The sequence below is a fragment of the Cervus canadensis genome, chromosome 5 (assembly GCF_019320065.1).
Source record: "Cervus canadensis isolate Bull #8, Minnesota chromosome 5, ASM1932006v1, whole genome shotgun sequence".
NCBI classification, from domain to species: Eukaryota; Metazoa; Chordata; class Mammalia; order Artiodactyla; family Cervidae; genus Cervus; species Cervus canadensis.
The window spans coordinates 64,163,347-64,180,238 of record NC_057390.1 but is presented as its reverse complement, the minus strand read 5'-3'; the positions used below and the strand labels follow the sequence as shown (position 1 = coordinate 64,180,238).

General features: G+C 45.6%; 1 protein-coding gene across 1 annotated transcript in view; it reads left to right on the top strand.

The window, feature by feature from the left end:
• The window catches only part of ALK (ALK receptor tyrosine kinase), a 786,987-nt gene that overhangs the window by 650,987 nt on the left and 119,108 nt on the right, over positions 1 to 16,892 (top strand). Inside the window, exon 6 of the mRNA XM_043468949.1 lies at positions 11,385 to 11,516. Coding sequence (XP_043324884.1) covers positions 11,385 to 11,516 — 132 coding nt within the window. The remainder of the gene's footprint in view (positions 1 to 11,384; positions 11,517 to 16,892) is intronic.

Genomic DNA, 16,892 nt, shown 5'->3' with positions numbered 1-16,892 from the left:
CGACCTGGGGATTGAACCTGAGTCTCCTGCATTGCAGGCAGATTCTTTACCAACTGAACCACTAGTTCAGTTCAGTTCAGTTTGGTCGCTCAGTCATGTCCGACTCTTTGAGACCCCATGGACTGCAGCATGCCAGGCCTCTCTGTCCATCAACAACACCCGGAGTTTACTCAAACTCATGTCCATTGAGTTGGTGATACCATCCAACCATCTCATTCTCTGTCATCCCCTTCTCCTCTTGCCTTCAATCTTTCCCAGCATCAGGGTCTTTTCCAGTGAGTCAGCTCTTCGCATCAGGTGGCCAAAGTACTGGAGTTTCAGCTTCAGCATCAGTCCTTCCAATGAACAGTCAGGAATGATCTCCTTTAGGATGGACTGGTTGGATCTCCTTGTAGTCCAACCGACAATGAAGAGTCTTCTCCAACACCACAGTTCAAAAGCATCAATTCTTTGGCGCTCAGCTTTCTTCATAGTCCAACTCTCACATCCATACATGACTACTGGAAAAACCATAGCCTTAACTAGATGGAACTTTGTTGGCAAAGTAATGGCTCTGCTTTTTAATATGCTGTTTAGGATGCTCATAACTTTTCTCCCAAGGAGTAAGTGTCTTTTTATTTCATGGCTGCAGTCACCATCTGCAGTGATTTTGGAGCCCAAAAAAATAAAGTCTGCCACTGTTTCCATTGTTTCTCCATCTATTTGCCATGAAGTGATGGGACCAGATGCCGTGATCTTAGTTTTCTGAATGTTGAGCTTTAAGTCAACTTTTTCACCCTCCTCTTTCACTTTCATCAAGAGGCTCTTTAGTTCTTCTTCACTTTCTGCCGTAAGGGTGGTGTCATCTGCTTATCTGAGGTTGTTGATATTTCTCCCAGCAGTCTTGATTCCAGCTTGTGCTTCCTCCAGCTCAGCGTTTCTCATGATGTACTCTGCATATAAGTTAAATAAGCACAGTGACAATATACAGCCTTGACGTACTCCTTTTCCTATTTGAAACCAGTCTGTTGTTCCATGTCGAGTTCTAACTGTTGCTTCCTGACCTGCGTACTGATTTCTCAAGAGACAGGTCAGGTGGTCTGGTATTCCCATCTCTTTCAGAATTTTCCAGTTTGTGATCCACATAGTCAAAGGCTTTGGCATAGTCAATAAAACAGAAAAAGATGTTCTTCTGAAACTTTCTTGCTTTTTCGATGATCCAGCAGATGTTGGCAATTTTACCTCTGGTTCCTCTGCCTTTTCTAAAACCAGCTTGAACATCTGGAAGTTCACAGTTCACGTATTGTTGAAGCCTGGCTTGGAGAATTTTGAGCATTACCTTACTAGCATGTGAGATGAAAGCAATTGTGCGGTAGTTTGAGCATTCTTTGGCATTGCCTTTCTTAGGGATTGGAATGAAAACGGACCTTTTCCAGTCCTGTGGCCACTGTTGAGTTTTCCAAATTTGCTGACATATAGAGTGCAGCACTTTCACAGCATCATATCTTAGGATTTGAAACAGCTCAACTGGAATTCCATCACCTCCACTAGCTTTGTTCATAGTGATGCTTCTTAAGGCCCACTTGACTTCACATTCCAGGATGTCTGGCTCAAGGTGAGTGATCACACCATCGTGATTATCTGGGTCGTGAAGATATTTTTTGTATAGTTCTTCTGTGTATTCTTGCCACCTCTGCTTAATATCTTCTGCTTCTGTTAGGTCCATACCATTTCTGTCCTTTATTGAGCACATCTTTGCATGAAATGTTCCCTTGGTATCTCTAATTTTCTTGAAAAGATCTCTAGTCTTTCCCATTCTATTGTTTTCCTCTGTTTCTTTGCACTGATCACTGAGGAAGGCTTTCTTATCTCTCCTGGCTATTCTTTGGAACTCTGCATTCAAATGGGGGTATATCTTTCCTTTTCTCCTTTGCTTTTCGCTTCTCTTCTTTTCACAGCTATTTGTAAGGCCTCCTCAGACAGCCACTTTGCTTTTTTGCATTTCTTTTTCTTGGGGATGGTCTTGCTCCCTGTCTCCTATACAATGTCACGAACCTCCATCCATAGTTCATCAGGCACTCTGTCTATCAGATCTATTCCCTTAAATCTATTTCTCACTTCTGCTGTATAATTGTTAGGGGTTTGATTTAGGTCATACCTGAATGGTCTAGTGGTTTTCCCTACTTTCTTCAATTTAAGTCTGAATTTGGCAGTAAGAAGTTCATGATCTGAGCCACAGTCAGCTCCTGGTCTTGTTTTTGCTGACTGTATAGAGTTTCTCCATCTTTGGCTGCAAAGAATATAATCAATCTGATTTTGATGTTGACCATCTGGTGGTGTCCATTTGTAGAGTCTTCTCTTGTGTCATTGGAAGAGGGTGTTTGCTATGACCAGTGTGTTCCCTTGGCAGAATGCTATTAGCCTTTGCCCTACTTCATTCTGTACTCCAAGACAAATTTGCCTGTTACTCCAGGTGTTTCTTGACTTCTTACTTTTGCATTCCAGTCCCCTATAATGAAATGGACATCTTTTTTGGGTGTTAATTTTAGAAGGTCTTGTAGGTCTTCATAGAACTGTTCAACTTCAGTTTCTTCAGCATTACTGGTCGGGGCATAAACTTGGATTACGGTGATATTGAATGTTTGCCTTGGAAATGAACAGAGATCATTCTGTCATTTTTGAGACTGCATCCAAATACTGCTGACTATGATGGCTACTCATTTCTTCTAAGGGATTCTTGCTTACAGTAATAGATATAATGGTCATCTGAGTTAAATTCACCCATTCCAGTCCATTTTAGTTCACTGATTCCTAGAGTGTCGACGTTCACTCTTGCCATCTCCTGTTTGATCACTTCCAATTTGCCTTGATTCATGGACCTAACATTCCAGGTTCCTATGCAATATTGCTCTTTACAGCATTGGACCTTGCTTCCATCACCAGTCACATCCACTGCTGGGTGTTGTTTTTGCTTTGGCTCCGTCTCTTCATTCTTTCTGGAGTTATTTCTCCACTGATCTCCAGTAGCATATTGGGCACCTCCCGACCTGGGGAGTTCATCTTTCAGTGTCCTATCTTTTTGCCTTTTCATACTGTTCATGGGGTTCTCAAGGCAGGAATACTGAAGTGGTTTGCCATTCCCTTCTCCAGTGGACCACGTTTCGTCAGAACTCTCCACCATAACCCATCCATCTTGGGTGGCCCTACACGGCATGGTTCATAGTTTCATTGAGTCAGACAAGGCTGTGGTCCACTAGGGAAACCCCTAAATTGCTCAGAACAACCTTTTTAGAAATCAAATTATTTTCAGTCTTTGTCTAAACTCCTTAAGCAAAATTCACACCCCTTCCCACAGCCTGTGAGATCTTGCCTGACTGGGCCTCTGCTTCCCTTCCCATCCACTCTTCATGACCCTCCTGGCCCTTGTGATCCTTTTGAGCCACACTGGCCTTTGGTCTGCTTCTAGATCCTTAGTATCATTTCCCACTCCCGGCAATGCAGTTCCTGCTCCTCTACAGCTTTCCACATGGCTGACTGACTCCTCTTCTCCTTCAGTAGCAGCTCGAATATCTCCTCCCCAGAGAAGGTTCCCATGGCCTACCCATCAAACCAGGTCACCCATGTCACCTTCTGTTCACTACCCTAACCCCAGGCTCTTAGTAGAATCTCTGAACATTGTTCACTAATCCAAAACTTGCATGGGATTTTGGCTGAGGGGGGAGGATGTGTGTATGGAATTGCTACAGTACCTAAAGGAATCAGTAGTTTCCAGAATGCCAGGAAATTCTACCTCATCCCATTTTTCTACTTAAAATAGGTAATCTATTTTGTACTTCTTCAGCATACATTTACTAGCACTTACTATGTGCCAGGCACTCTCCAGGAGATAAAATAAGATGGACCCCCTGCCTCAAAGAATTTAGAATTTAGTGGGAGAAGTTAGCAATGCAAACATAATCTCCAGTGGGGGTGATGAGTTCACCATTAAAGGTGTATAGTGATTACCAGAGAACCCCAGAGGGAGGCATACATCTTTCTTCAAGGGAGAAGAACAAGCAATCGGGGAAAGTGACATCTGAGTTAGGAGGAATTGCTCAGATGGAGAAGATGAATCTAGCCCACCAGATTGGATTATATAAAGGCTGTAGCCATGGCTGCATGTTCAAGAAACCGCAAGTCATGGTCTTCAGCTAAAGATGCAAAACACACAGTGATGCTGGGAAAGTGGGCTGGCTGGGTGTGCAAAGCCTCAGTTTGAACTGAAGGCCAAGGAAACCAGCAAAGGTTTAGGATTAGGACCTAAAGGGAGCTGGGCTCAGAAAGCTAACTCTGGTGGTGAGGGTGACACTAGAGACAAATAATCTTAGAAATTCTTCCTTGCAATTACTCTTCATAGCTATTATTTATGTCACAAATTACTATTGGGTTTGTTTGCACCTTGTTTTGCTGAAAGGGTTTCATCTTCTCTATGGGACATGAGGGCTTCCCTGGTAGCTTAGATGGTAAACAGTCTGCCTGCATTGCAGGAGACCCGGGTTCAATCCCTCAGTCAGGAAGATCCCCTGGAGAAGGAAATGGCAATGCACTCCAGTATGCTTGCCTGGAAAATCCCATGGATGGAAGAGCCTGGCAGGCTACAGTCCATGGGGTCGCAAAGAGTCGGACACGACTGAGTAACTAACACATCAGGCATAAGGGCTCTCCAGAGGTACTGTCTGCCTCCAAAATTTGGCCTGGTCAACCCCTTCACTGACAACTTTCCACCCAACGTCCATGGCCAATTCTCCCAAACTCTTTGGGATACTCTTTAGTTCCTAAGAAACCCATGTAGTGTTTTATGTACCCAATGTCATTTGATCCTCACAAAAATCCTGTATATTAGACAGCCTCCCTGATTTATAGAAGAGACAAGCCTGTGAGGATATGTCCAAGTTCACACCACCAGCTGGTAGAAGAGGAGAGTGGAACCTAGTATTAGTCTGTCTGCACCTTAGGGGTCTTATCAACACAAACCGAACATAGTGGTGCCTTGGGTCTGCTGGAATCATAACAGAAATGCGAGCCCTGGATCAAGGAAGGAATTGTCACCATGAGAGTGGGGTAGTGCTGGAAGGCTTGGGATTCTTCCAAGGAGAGAAGGAACTGAAGATCGGTTAACTTCCTTAGCACTAGAGGTCTCAGATTTTGGTGTACCTAGTTGTCGCTCAGGGAGGGAGCTTGTGGAACATGCTGGTTCCAGAGCCCCACTCTGAGATCTTCTGACTCTGTAGGTCTGCAGCGGGGCCTGGAAGTAGCATGATTACCAAACTTAGTGTGACTTTTATGCAGAGAGTCTGCAAACACACCCAGCCCATAGTAAATGTGAGTGACTGGCTGTGGACAGTCTACAAACAAGGAAACTGAGGCCCAGAAGAGTGACTGGCTCATGCTTCCATGAATCTTACTAGTGGCAAGACAAGTCCTCAAACCAGCTCTCCGGACTCCTAGCACAGCACTTCCTCATCCTGCCCTCTTGGCCTCTGAAGCCAGGCCCTCTCCACACCAATTTACATTTTGAGTAGGAACCCAAGACGCCAGTTCTTTAATGAGGTTGTCCGCACTACAATTTATGAGGCCAAAGCCCTCAACAGGACTGGTCTCTGCCAGGTTTAATTTACACAGTTCCCAGGCCTTCCAACACCTCCATTAACATCAGCACGGTGGCGGCGGCTGTTAGCCTGTGCACATTGTTTGACTACATCCTCATCATGTCACCATTCATTTTCATGTCTCTGGGCTTATTTACCCTTGAACACCTGATTGTCCTCATCCTGGGAAACAGTAAGTTTCCACTGGGAGCCTGGCTCAACTTCCAGCCCCACTCCTGACCTCCTCACACTCTAGAAGCCGGTCTCTTCCCACTATAGTCTCTGCTTCTCTTTCATTTAAGAGCAAGATCTGCAACCTCCCCCCGCAACTTCCACTGATGCAGCACTCAAATTTTCCCCCTTTAACGAGTGTCATCAGTTAGGTAAGAGCAAGCAGGTGGGAGACAGCCCAAAAGCTGATACAACTGTGCCTTTTTTAATGTCACATAAATCACCATAATTAAAAATTAATTAAGTGCCCTAAAATCTGACATTCATTTAAAAAAGAAATTTGAGTTAGGAGAGTTGTGTAGATTTTGTAGCATGAAGTCTCTGAAACACGATTGAAGAAGGGGCGTAGGTGTGGGTTTCTGTTTTGAATGAGCAATTAGGGAGAAGGAATCATTCCCAGTGAGCACACCCAATGAATCACTCAGTGTCAATCAGCGGCTCACGTAACCTGACCGGGGCCGCACGCATCTCAGGTGCAAGTCTGAACTGGTTTCTCCCTCACCCAGAGAGGAGATAAGCAGGCAGGCAAGTGTGGCATGCTATTTCAGGAGAGATATTCCAAGATGGAAATGACAGATGACCGAGACGGCAGGAGACAACAGGGGAAGCTCGCTGGGTGAGTGACTTGGCAGCAGGCTCCAAGAAAGCCATTAAGTGGTCAGCATTAATAAAGACAGCACGAACTATATCCGAGCAACCCTTTAAACAGATAGTTACCAACAACCACTGCTCAGAATCCCAGAATTAGGATGTTGAAGATGGAAGGGGTCCTGGAGGTTAGGTCTGAGACGACTCCCTCACTGTACCAGGGGGCACTGGAGAACCATGGAGGTAAAAGACCCACCTACGACACATAGGAGCTCAGGGCCAAATCCTCCAGCCCTCCAAGGAAGTCGCCCTCAACCCTACGCTCATGAGAACCACTCCAGACGCTTTTATTTATTTACCTACTTATTTTATTCTTGGCTGTGCAGGGTCTCGGTTGCTTCTCTAGTTGCGGCAGCAGGGCTACTCTTGGTTGCGGTGCACAGCCTCCCCTTTGGGCGGTTTCTCTTGTTGCGGAGCACAGGCTCTAGAACGCAGGCTCACTAGTTTTGGTGCTTGGGCTTAGTTGCTCCATGGCTTGTGGGATCTTCCTGGACCAAGGATCGAACCTGTGTCCCCTGCATTGGCAGGCAGATTCTCAAACACTGGGCCACCAGAGAAGTCCCCCAGGAGCTTTTCATACCCTGGTACCAAGAGTCTGTCCTCCAGAAACACTGGTTTCATTGGTCCCTGTGGGGCCCGAATATCAACAGTATTTCTAACTTCCCAAGTGACTCCCTGGGCAGTCAGGGTGCTGCTTCAGAAGGTGATCTAACACAAGTGATGGGAGAAGAACCCCATCTGAGGTCACCTGACCAAGTTCTGGGTCTTCCCTGTGGTTTACTACCTGTGAGACCTCAGGCAAAGCACCTAGCAAATAACTGGTTGGATTTTGTACTGCACTCCTATTTAGAAAGCGTTTCTTTCTCCGTTATTTAATCTCTTGAATCCTCATTCTTCTGATTAATCAAATGGGAATAATAATAACTGTTCTGCCAGTTTTTTATGAGGTTCAAACAGAGAAGGATTGGGAAAGCACGTTCTAAGCTATTACAGTGCTATACAAGGTAAGGAACGGTGGTGGCTTACTACTCCCATGTGCTAAGCCGCTGCAGTCCTGTCCGACTTTTTGAGAGACCCCATGGACTGTAGCCTGCCAGGCTCCTCTGTCCATGGGATTCTCCAGGCAAGAATACTGGAGTGGGTTGCCATGCCCTCCTCCAAGGGCATCTTCCTGACCCAGGGATCAAACCCACACCTCTTATGTCTCCTGCACTGGCAGGTGGTTTCACCTCTAGCGCCACCGGGGAAGCCCAGTGACTTATATTGTTATTCAGGAAAAAACTGCCTCCTCAAAGGTAATAAATAAATTTCCATAGAGAAGACCCTTACTAAGGAAAAAAACCCCAGCATCAGTCTCCCCGAAGTGACGTGATCTTAGCTCTCCCTAATCTTTCTGTGATTAGGGCATTTGGTGTTTCAGTGGTTTCCGTGTATCACCAGAACCTGTGGCTGGAAGACCTCAGGACGTGGGTGCTGGATCTTCTTTCCCAGGCTCTGCCCTTTCCCTGCTGCATTGGAGCAGGCTGCAACCATCCAGAGCCTCAGTTTACCCTACTCCACAAGCCAGGATTGTCATTTCACAACCACAGAAAGGATGCTGTTTCAGAAACTCGGGCCCTTGATTAAAACCGTTCACCAAGGGTACTTTCCTGCTTGAAATTTATGGGCCCCATAAAAAAAGAACTTGAGAAGACAGAGCGGTTGTTTTTTGTTGCACCTCATTAGTTTTGAGTTTGGGCTGGCAGTAGAGATCAGAGTACCAGGCGTCCATCTAATTGAATCTCTCACAAGCATAAAGTTCCCTGTGGTATGGAGGAGGCTATGCCAGGGAGCCTGTAAGTATCCAGCTGGGAAAAGAAGATGAGGAAGAGTTGGTAGAAGCAGGGCTGGAGGAGACGGCTTCTCTGGACTGTGGCTGTGCAGCAGAGAGGTCCTGGGGATAAACGCCAGGGCACCCAGAGGATGAAAGCAGCACCCCCTCCCATGACTGGACCCCTCCTCCATCTGGGTTTGTGAGTTAAGGACAGGGTACTGACTCCCTGCCCTTTTGTATCCATTATCACCACTCCTGAGCACGTCCTCCATACCACCCATCACCTTGTAGGGGGACCCCACAGACAGGGTGCAAAAGATAGAGACCAAGATGTGAAAATGTGGGTTTCCACCAATCTCTCAGCAAGCCATGTGACCACTCTGAACCTTTGTATTCTCAACTGTCAATATAAAGCCGGCATGATGATTGCATCCATAGTTAATACATACTACAGTTCAAGTCCCAAATATTGGGGTGAGGAGAGCTCTATACAAAGCACTGTTGTAGATTCATGGAGGTAAGACTTGATCCCTCCCTTCAAGTCACTTACAGTTTGGTGAAGAAGACAGGCATCCAAACAGCTAGTTGTGTGCTAAGTCACTTCAGTCATGTCCAACTCTGTGCAACCCTATGGACTGAAGCCTGCCGGGCTCCTCTGTCCATAGGGTTCTCCAGGCAAGAATACTGGAGTGGGTTGTCGTGCTTTCCTCCAGGGGATCTTCCTGACTCAGGGATCTTTTATGTCTCCTGCATTAGCAGGCGGGTTCTTTATCACTAATGAGAGGGCAACCTTGCAATGAGAGAGCAACTCAAAGACTACAAAAGGCAACCCACACCTTACTTACTGACCCCACACGGAACAAACACTCTCACTAGCAAAGGCACAAAAGAAGAAGAAAACACCAAGGAAAATATGTAGGTTTGGACTACATACAAATTTTAAAACTCCTGGATATCAAGATGCGTTATAAACAGAATGAAAATACATATAAAATACTGGGGGGGGGGGGGGAATGCCAAGCATGTGATAAATAGTTTCACATCCTTGTTAATAATCTCATACAATTCAGTAGGAAAACATGGAGAACCTAAAAGGTAAATTGGCAAAAGGAAGTGGGCAATTCCCTAAAAATCAGGGTAAGATAAAACTAGTAACTTGTGGAAAAAAATATTCACCCTCACTAGCAAAGAAATACAAATAAAACAGCAGGGAAATACTTTTAGTTAAAAATCACGATAATGTTCAGAGCTGGCCAGGATGTAGTAAGAGGGGCATGCATGTATGAACACAGCTGGTGAGAGTATAAATTGGATTAACTTCTAGAAAGCAATTTGGCAATATGTATCAAGGGCCTTTAAAATGTTTATACCCTTTGATTCAGTAATTCCACTTCTGGGAATCTATCCTATGAAAATAATCTGAAAGGCGGGTAAAAATTTATGCTCAAAGATATTCTTCAAAGTGTTATTATAAACAGTCTAACAATCTGATCACTGAATAATGTTGAAATAAATTATGGTACATATCACGTAGTATTGTAGCCGTTAAAAAGTATTCTTATGGGGAATTTTTAAACCCTAGAAAAAGCTTGCAATATAACCTCAATTGATTTAAGCAATGTATACACATGACACAACTCTACACACTTTTAAAGCACAGGCCAAAAACAAAAGAGAAATCTACCGAGATGTTAAAAATTATGGCCTCTGGGTAGTGGGATTCTGAGCATTGTTTCGTTGATTTTTACCCTGGTTTTGAACTTTAGACAATAGACATATATTTTTCAAATGAAGGAAAGTAAAAGGAACTGTAAAAATAAAAGCTATTTGGGGAATGACAAGTAATTGGTGTATGAAACATGCACGTGTTCATGAAAACACATAATGAGAAACAAGGCCTAATCATAAGGTGTGAATAAAACAGGACACGGCTTACATTTGTTTCATAGGCTGGGGAAGACTTTACAAGCATTTTATTTTGCTCATGTTTTCTTTGGTAGGACTGAGAATGAGGGCAACAAGGTCCTAAGCGTATTTCATGAGCATGTATAAGGCATAAGAAAAAAATACTTTGGAAACTAGAAATCAGCAAGCAAAAGTGAAGGAAAATTTTTCTTGTTATACTAAATACCTTCAACCTCTTCCTCCCATGACTCCAAAATCTTGCTGCCCTCATCGGGCCTACTTCTCAATTTGACTATCTCGTCACCATCTCATAAGAACCCTGTGATTACATTGGGCCCACCTGGATAATCAGGATAACCTGCCATCTAAAGATCACAGCGAGCTACATAAAGTAACATATTTCCAGGTTTGGGGGATTGGGATATGGATGTTGATGGGGAGGCATTTTGTAATGTTCACAGTTTTTGTAAACTGGGCACTGGCTAGGGCTGGGAACACACAGAGGCTCAGGCAACTTGGTGGAGAAGATGTTCTGGGAATGGGTATTCTAGCACCAGGTTGCATCCAACCAAGGCCAGGTGGATCTGGAGCCCAGGTATCATGGGGAGAGACCAAGAGAAGTGAGACAGGAAAGGAAATTTGGACCCAGATCACAGAGAACGTTTAAGAACAGGTTAAAGAGTTTAGATCTGATTCCCAAAGGAAGCAGGGCCTGTGTGTGTTTCCCATGCCCAAGAGCTACTGAGAATGTCCAGCTAGGCTGGACAGTGACAGGTGGCCATCTGCCATCTGCTGACAAAGTGAGCCCTTCCGGGACTAGCCTGTGGAAGAGGGCCCAGGGCCACCTCCAGCAAGCCCCTGCCATGAGAGGGAGAGGGCAGCTTTGTGACCCTGTAGGCTGTCCACCTGGAACACTAAAGCCACAGGTTGGAGGACCCCACAGTGTTGGGGTAGCATGGCTCAAAGCTCAGGCCACTCTACCACTGACATCACAGCCAGGGGTCTGTGGGGTCAGGGCTCTGACTTCCTCTCCGCCTCCTGGTGTTAACTCTGGTTTGGCCCAGACTGAAGCCAGGGTTCTCTCAGGCTGTGAGCTATGAACGGTACGGAGGGATGCCTCTCTACAGCCTTCCTGCGGGACTGCTGAGCTGACCAGGGTTGTGTCTCTGTGTGCCCTCCAGGAACGTCCCCGGGCTCCAAGATGGCCTTGCAGAGTTCCTTCACTTGCTGGAATGGGACAGTCCTTCAGCTCGGGCAGGCCTGTGACTTCCACCAGGACTGTGCCCAGGGAGAAGACGAGGGCCAGCTGTGCCGTGAGTAGATGGGGCTGCCCCACCCGCCCCACCCAGTGCTCACATCCCCCAGTTCCCCCACAACCCGAGGCAGGCAAGCTTGAGCAACCTACCTTACGTCCAGTGACACTTTTGTCCTCCCAGTGGCAACTTTCAAAACTACACAAGTCTTCAAAAGATGGAGCTAAGACGCATGGTCTGGAAATACCGTGCAATTAAGAACCAAGCGAGATCTTATGTTATGCTCTCAGCATCCTCACATATAGAGAAAATGTGCAGACTACAGCCCAACTAGAACATGACATGTGAAACCTTCGAGGCCCAGATCTCCTTCATTTTTTAAGCTTTTCTTTCATCACCCACATGCCTCCCTTATCCTCACAGCCTTCCATGTACCCCAGTTCCAGCCATATCAAACCTCCTCTGAGCTCCCTCACACCGTCCTGAATTTGTTTGTGTCCTTTCCCTTCCTGGAATGCCCTTTCCCATCTTAAGTCACATCTGCTCTTTCAAGGCTCACTTCAAAAGTCAGTCCCTCTGAGAAGCATCTTCTGACCATTGCCAACCAGTACAGTTGGTTCTTCTTCCTCCATGCAACCCCACCCCCGCCCCGCATCCATACACCATAATATTCATTACTTTTTAACATCTTTTGAGAGATATAATTTACGTACCATACAATTCACTCATTTAAAGTGTACAATTTAAGTGTAGTCACAACTATGCAGCCATTACTGCAATCTAATTTTAGAACATTTTTATCACTCCAAAAAGAAACCCCCGGCAATCTCTCAATTCCCTCATATCCCTCCCCCTTAAGCTTCCTCCGCCTCTTCCCCCCTCAGCTCCCGCTAGCCCTAAGTAACCACTAATCTACTTACTGTTTCTATAGATGTGCATTTCATACAAATGGAATCGGATAATATGTGGTCTTTTGTGATTAGCTTCTTTCACTTAGCATAATGTTTTTGAGGCCCATCCGTGTTCTAGCACATGTCAATACTTGATTCCTTTTTATCTCCAAAAACTATTTTATTGTACTGCTATACCATATTTTGTTTATCCATTCATCAGTGGATGAGCATTTGGGTTGTTTCCACTTTGGGGCTGTTGTGAATATTCATATACAAGTTTTTGTGTAGACAGATGTTTTCATTTCTCTTTGAAATGAGATTTCCTACCTAGGAATAGATTTGCTGGGTCGTATAATAACTCTATATTTAACATTTTGAGGAACTTCCAAGCTGTTTTCCAAAATGGCTATACCATCTTACATTCCCACCAATAATGTATAAGGGTTTCCAGTTTCCCCATATCCTCATCAACACTTACTGTTGTCTGCCTTTTTTATGTTAGCCATCCTAGTGGGGGTGCATCCATTACATTTCTTGGAGGTGGTTTCCATGCCTCTCTCCCCTGATATGGACAGAGTGGGTCTGGTACTCTTCCCCATACCAAGATCTCTGATGATTCCTGGTGCAGCATACGTGCTCACTGACTCTTTGTTGATTAAAATGAATACATGAGTTGGGGAGCCTGGGCTCCCCAGAGGACACAGCTTGCTGAGGTCTCACTGGGAGTTAGGGGCAGAGTTGACTCCCAGCCCAGTGCTCACTCCACTTGAAGACAGTGTTCTCAGCAGCCGCCTGGGGAGGAGTGAACACTCTAGACATTTCTTCCAGGAAAACCGCAGGCACATACAGAACACATGTAAAGTGAACTAAAAAGTGTCCTGGAGCACAGACGAATAACACAGCCTCTGTCTTCATAGAGCTGAAAATCCAACACACAGGCAGGGAGTGAAACAAGGGGATCGTGGTTGGGAAAGGACACAGCAGCCAGGGGTGGGGCCCTGGGCAGCCAAGGCAGTGCCCTTCAGATACAGTGGCTCCAGGACACTGTGGCCCGCCTGCCAGACAGCTCTAAGAAGTTCACAGTGTCCCCGAGGTCATTTGGAGGACAGATTTTTCCCTTAACAGAAAGAAGGTTTTATATATTCCCTTTCAAGTGAAACAGTAAAGAAATCAATTTTTCAATTTTAAAATCTTCCTTTTTATACAAAACTTTCTAGTGACGTTTTCCAATAATCATGGAATAGTGGTTGTTTAGATAAAACTCGGTAATGAGCAGCAGGTAAGCCCTTAGCTTGTTCCACAACTGTTCTGCTCCTGGCTTTTTCTCCAAGCTCTCACTACACACACAGGGACCAACAAGAAGCCAGGCCCACCCGTGCTGCCCCGGACCCAGTCTGCATGTGTGTCTCTCTCTAGTTATTTGTCTCTATAGTATTTCCAGCAGTGCCTCTGAGCTGTGTGACTTTGCCTTGGCCTTTTCAAAGTTTTTTATACCCACTTCCCAGCTGGGACACAGGTCAGGCAGTCCATGCCCTGATTTACAATTGGGAAAATGAAAGCACAGAGAAGGTAATTGATTTGTTCAGGGTCACGCAGCATGTCGGGAACAGAGCTATGATTAGAGCTTTGAGCCTGCGGGATCCAGCTCATTACTGTGGATTTAGGGCACTTTCCCACCATTTTGGGGCTTGCCATTAATGGGTTTTCAGGGCCAACTCCAAGCTTGAGGGCAGCCTGTTTCCAGTAAGGAGGGTGGGCACCTGGAGCCCAGAAGCCTTTTCAGCCACACTTGAAAAGTTGCTCTGACCAGCTGTCAGAATGACCGCTCCATCCTGGAGAACACCCCACTGAGCTCTTTGCTACAGTAGTCGGTTGATAGAAGGAAAGTCCAATCAGAAGGAGGGTTATTCTGATCTTTTTGCCACTCTGATCTTGGTTGTACTCTTGGTAAATATCCTTTTCCTTTTATGAGCACCCCTGTTCTCTCAGCATTTAAGCCATTTTCCCCATCACACTGGCTAATGTTGATTCTGGAAACCAACTCCATGAAGATAATAACAATAGTCACAGTAACAACTAACATTGAGAATTTTCTATATGCTCGGAGCTGCTCTGAACACTCTTCATGCATTAACTTATTTCACCCTCACAGCAATCCTATTGCAATAATGCTATTGTGCCCATGTTACAGATGAGGAACCTGGAGTCCATCAGACTGCTAGCCAGTGGCTGAGCAGTGATTCGGATCCAGGCTGACTTCAAAGCCCATGCTCTTAGTCACTGCAAGCCAGACTCACTAGTTTCATGAGTTCCCAGCAATTTCCAATACAACTCTCACCACATATCCACGCAGGAAGAAGAGGCCAGGAAAAGGCAGGGAAGATCCAGAGCTCTTCTGGGGGGCACTCAGATCATTCGTCTCTACCCTCTAGGCCTCAGTTTCCTCATCAGTAATATGAGTTGGAACATGATGCTTGCTGAGGTGCTGTTGTCCATGATGCGTTAAAGATAATGCTCTTGACTTCATCTGGTCCATCCCAGGTGGTCTGGAACCTGTTGGAACATATTCTCTGAGCAGTAGTCACTTTAAGATTTTGGGGATGTCCCCATGAAGGTCACTAAACTTAAGCCAGGGTGTTCAACCATGGTTGAAATTTAGAGGTAAAAAGTAGGTGGTATCCTGTCAACTCCCAGCCTCAACTTCCCACAGTTTCCCCAGAAAGAATTAGACACTCACACTAAGCTTCACTCAGATTATCAGGCTCAACCTTGAGGGGCATTTCTGACTGAGACAAGTTGGGGACCCGAAATGGAGGTGGCACTGCTCTTGTCCTTCTCCAGGAACGTGTCCGTTCACATCCCATCCTCCAAGCCCATACACCATACACCTCTTTCTACTTAAACATAGCCAGTTCAGGTCTACATCCCCGAATGCTGTGACCCATTGAAGGGGGTCTTCAAGGTTCCCTCTGTGTCCTGAGTATTGGCCTTGAAGGCATGCAGTGTCCCAGAAAACGGTCAGGTGGGTGGGTCATGGATTCACTCAATGTTGCAGGCAGCTCACTCCCCCTCCACATACTCAATAATCTCATCTGTTTATTGGGATACTCTTCCTGTCAGGCAAAAACAGTTTGGGTTTTTTTTTTTTTAGGTTTATTTCTTTATTGTAAAATAAAACATGTTGGTTGTAAAATATTTGGAAAATCAAAAAGTACACAGGAGAAAATAACTATTGCCCATAATCCTCCCTCTCGACATTCAGAGATAACCATAATATTTTGATGTATTTCTTCTAGCATTTTTCCCATGACTATATTTTTGAGGAAATGTATAACACATATTTATCAAAAATGTTAACAGAGTTGTCACACAGGAAGGAAAAGAAGTAGTATCGTTTGGCCTGGAGTTTATACTTGGCAGCTCCTGCAGCTGCTGCTGAGGTCACATCTCTGTGACCTGAACAATTTGTCTCTCTTAGAGTGGAATCAGGTGTCATAATTGCCGAATGTTGTGGGATTGACTGACCCACACATAGCCGATTTGGCCATCCAGCCAACGAAGTACCTGGCTGCAGCCCAAGAAGAGGGTGGGTTACAGCAGTGCCTTTCAGACATTAAGGTGCCTGGGAGTCATGTGAAGAGCATAAAAAATGCAAATTCTGATTCAGTAGGTGCGGGTAGGGAGGGGAGACCTGAGATTCTGCACAACTAACAGTTTCACTGGTGATGCAGGTGTGACTGGCTCCTGGACCACATTCTAAGTGGCAGAGAGTTAGGGGACTGAAGAAAGTGAAAGTGTTAGCACTCAGTCGTGTCCTCACCCTTTGCAACCTCATGGACTATAGCCTGCCAGGCTCCTCTGTCCATGGGATTCTCTGGGCAAGAATACTGGAGTGGGTTGTCATTTCCTCCTTCCTGACCCTGAGATCAACCAACTCCCATTTCATTCAACAAATAAGTATTGAGACCCTGCAACATGCCAGGCACTGAGTCGGTGCTTGAGATGGATGAGGTAACACCTTAGATCCAACACGGGGTGCCAACACTGCTCAGCAATGGTCTTAGCAGCAATTTCCCCACCCCAGTCTGATCCGCCAAGGGCTTGATGCTGGCACCCACCCCACCATCTTCCTCAGGACTGGCTCCTTGCTGAGCACATGTTCTGATGTTCTTACAGAGGTAGAAATCCTCTCAGCACCACTGCCCACCCTTCAAGATTTTAGTTGTCACATAAGTTGCCCATTGACCTATTTTGGCCTATCTCGTCTTCCTTTATTCAATCATCCAAAAAGAAAGGATCTTATGACCTCAGCTCACCCTGGATCCTATGCCAAGTTAGGACAAGAATGGGTTTCCAGAAGGTGGAGAATGCCAATGACTTTCCTCATTCCTGTCCCAGTGGAAGGCCCAGGCATTTCCAGAGAGGAGCTGAGGGACCCGTCTCTGGCCCCTAGGGCAGTGTTGGCAGTTTCAGATGTTGAGTTTCCCTGCCTAGATATGAATGATGATTCATAATGCCACCACTGCTATGTTTACAGAATGTC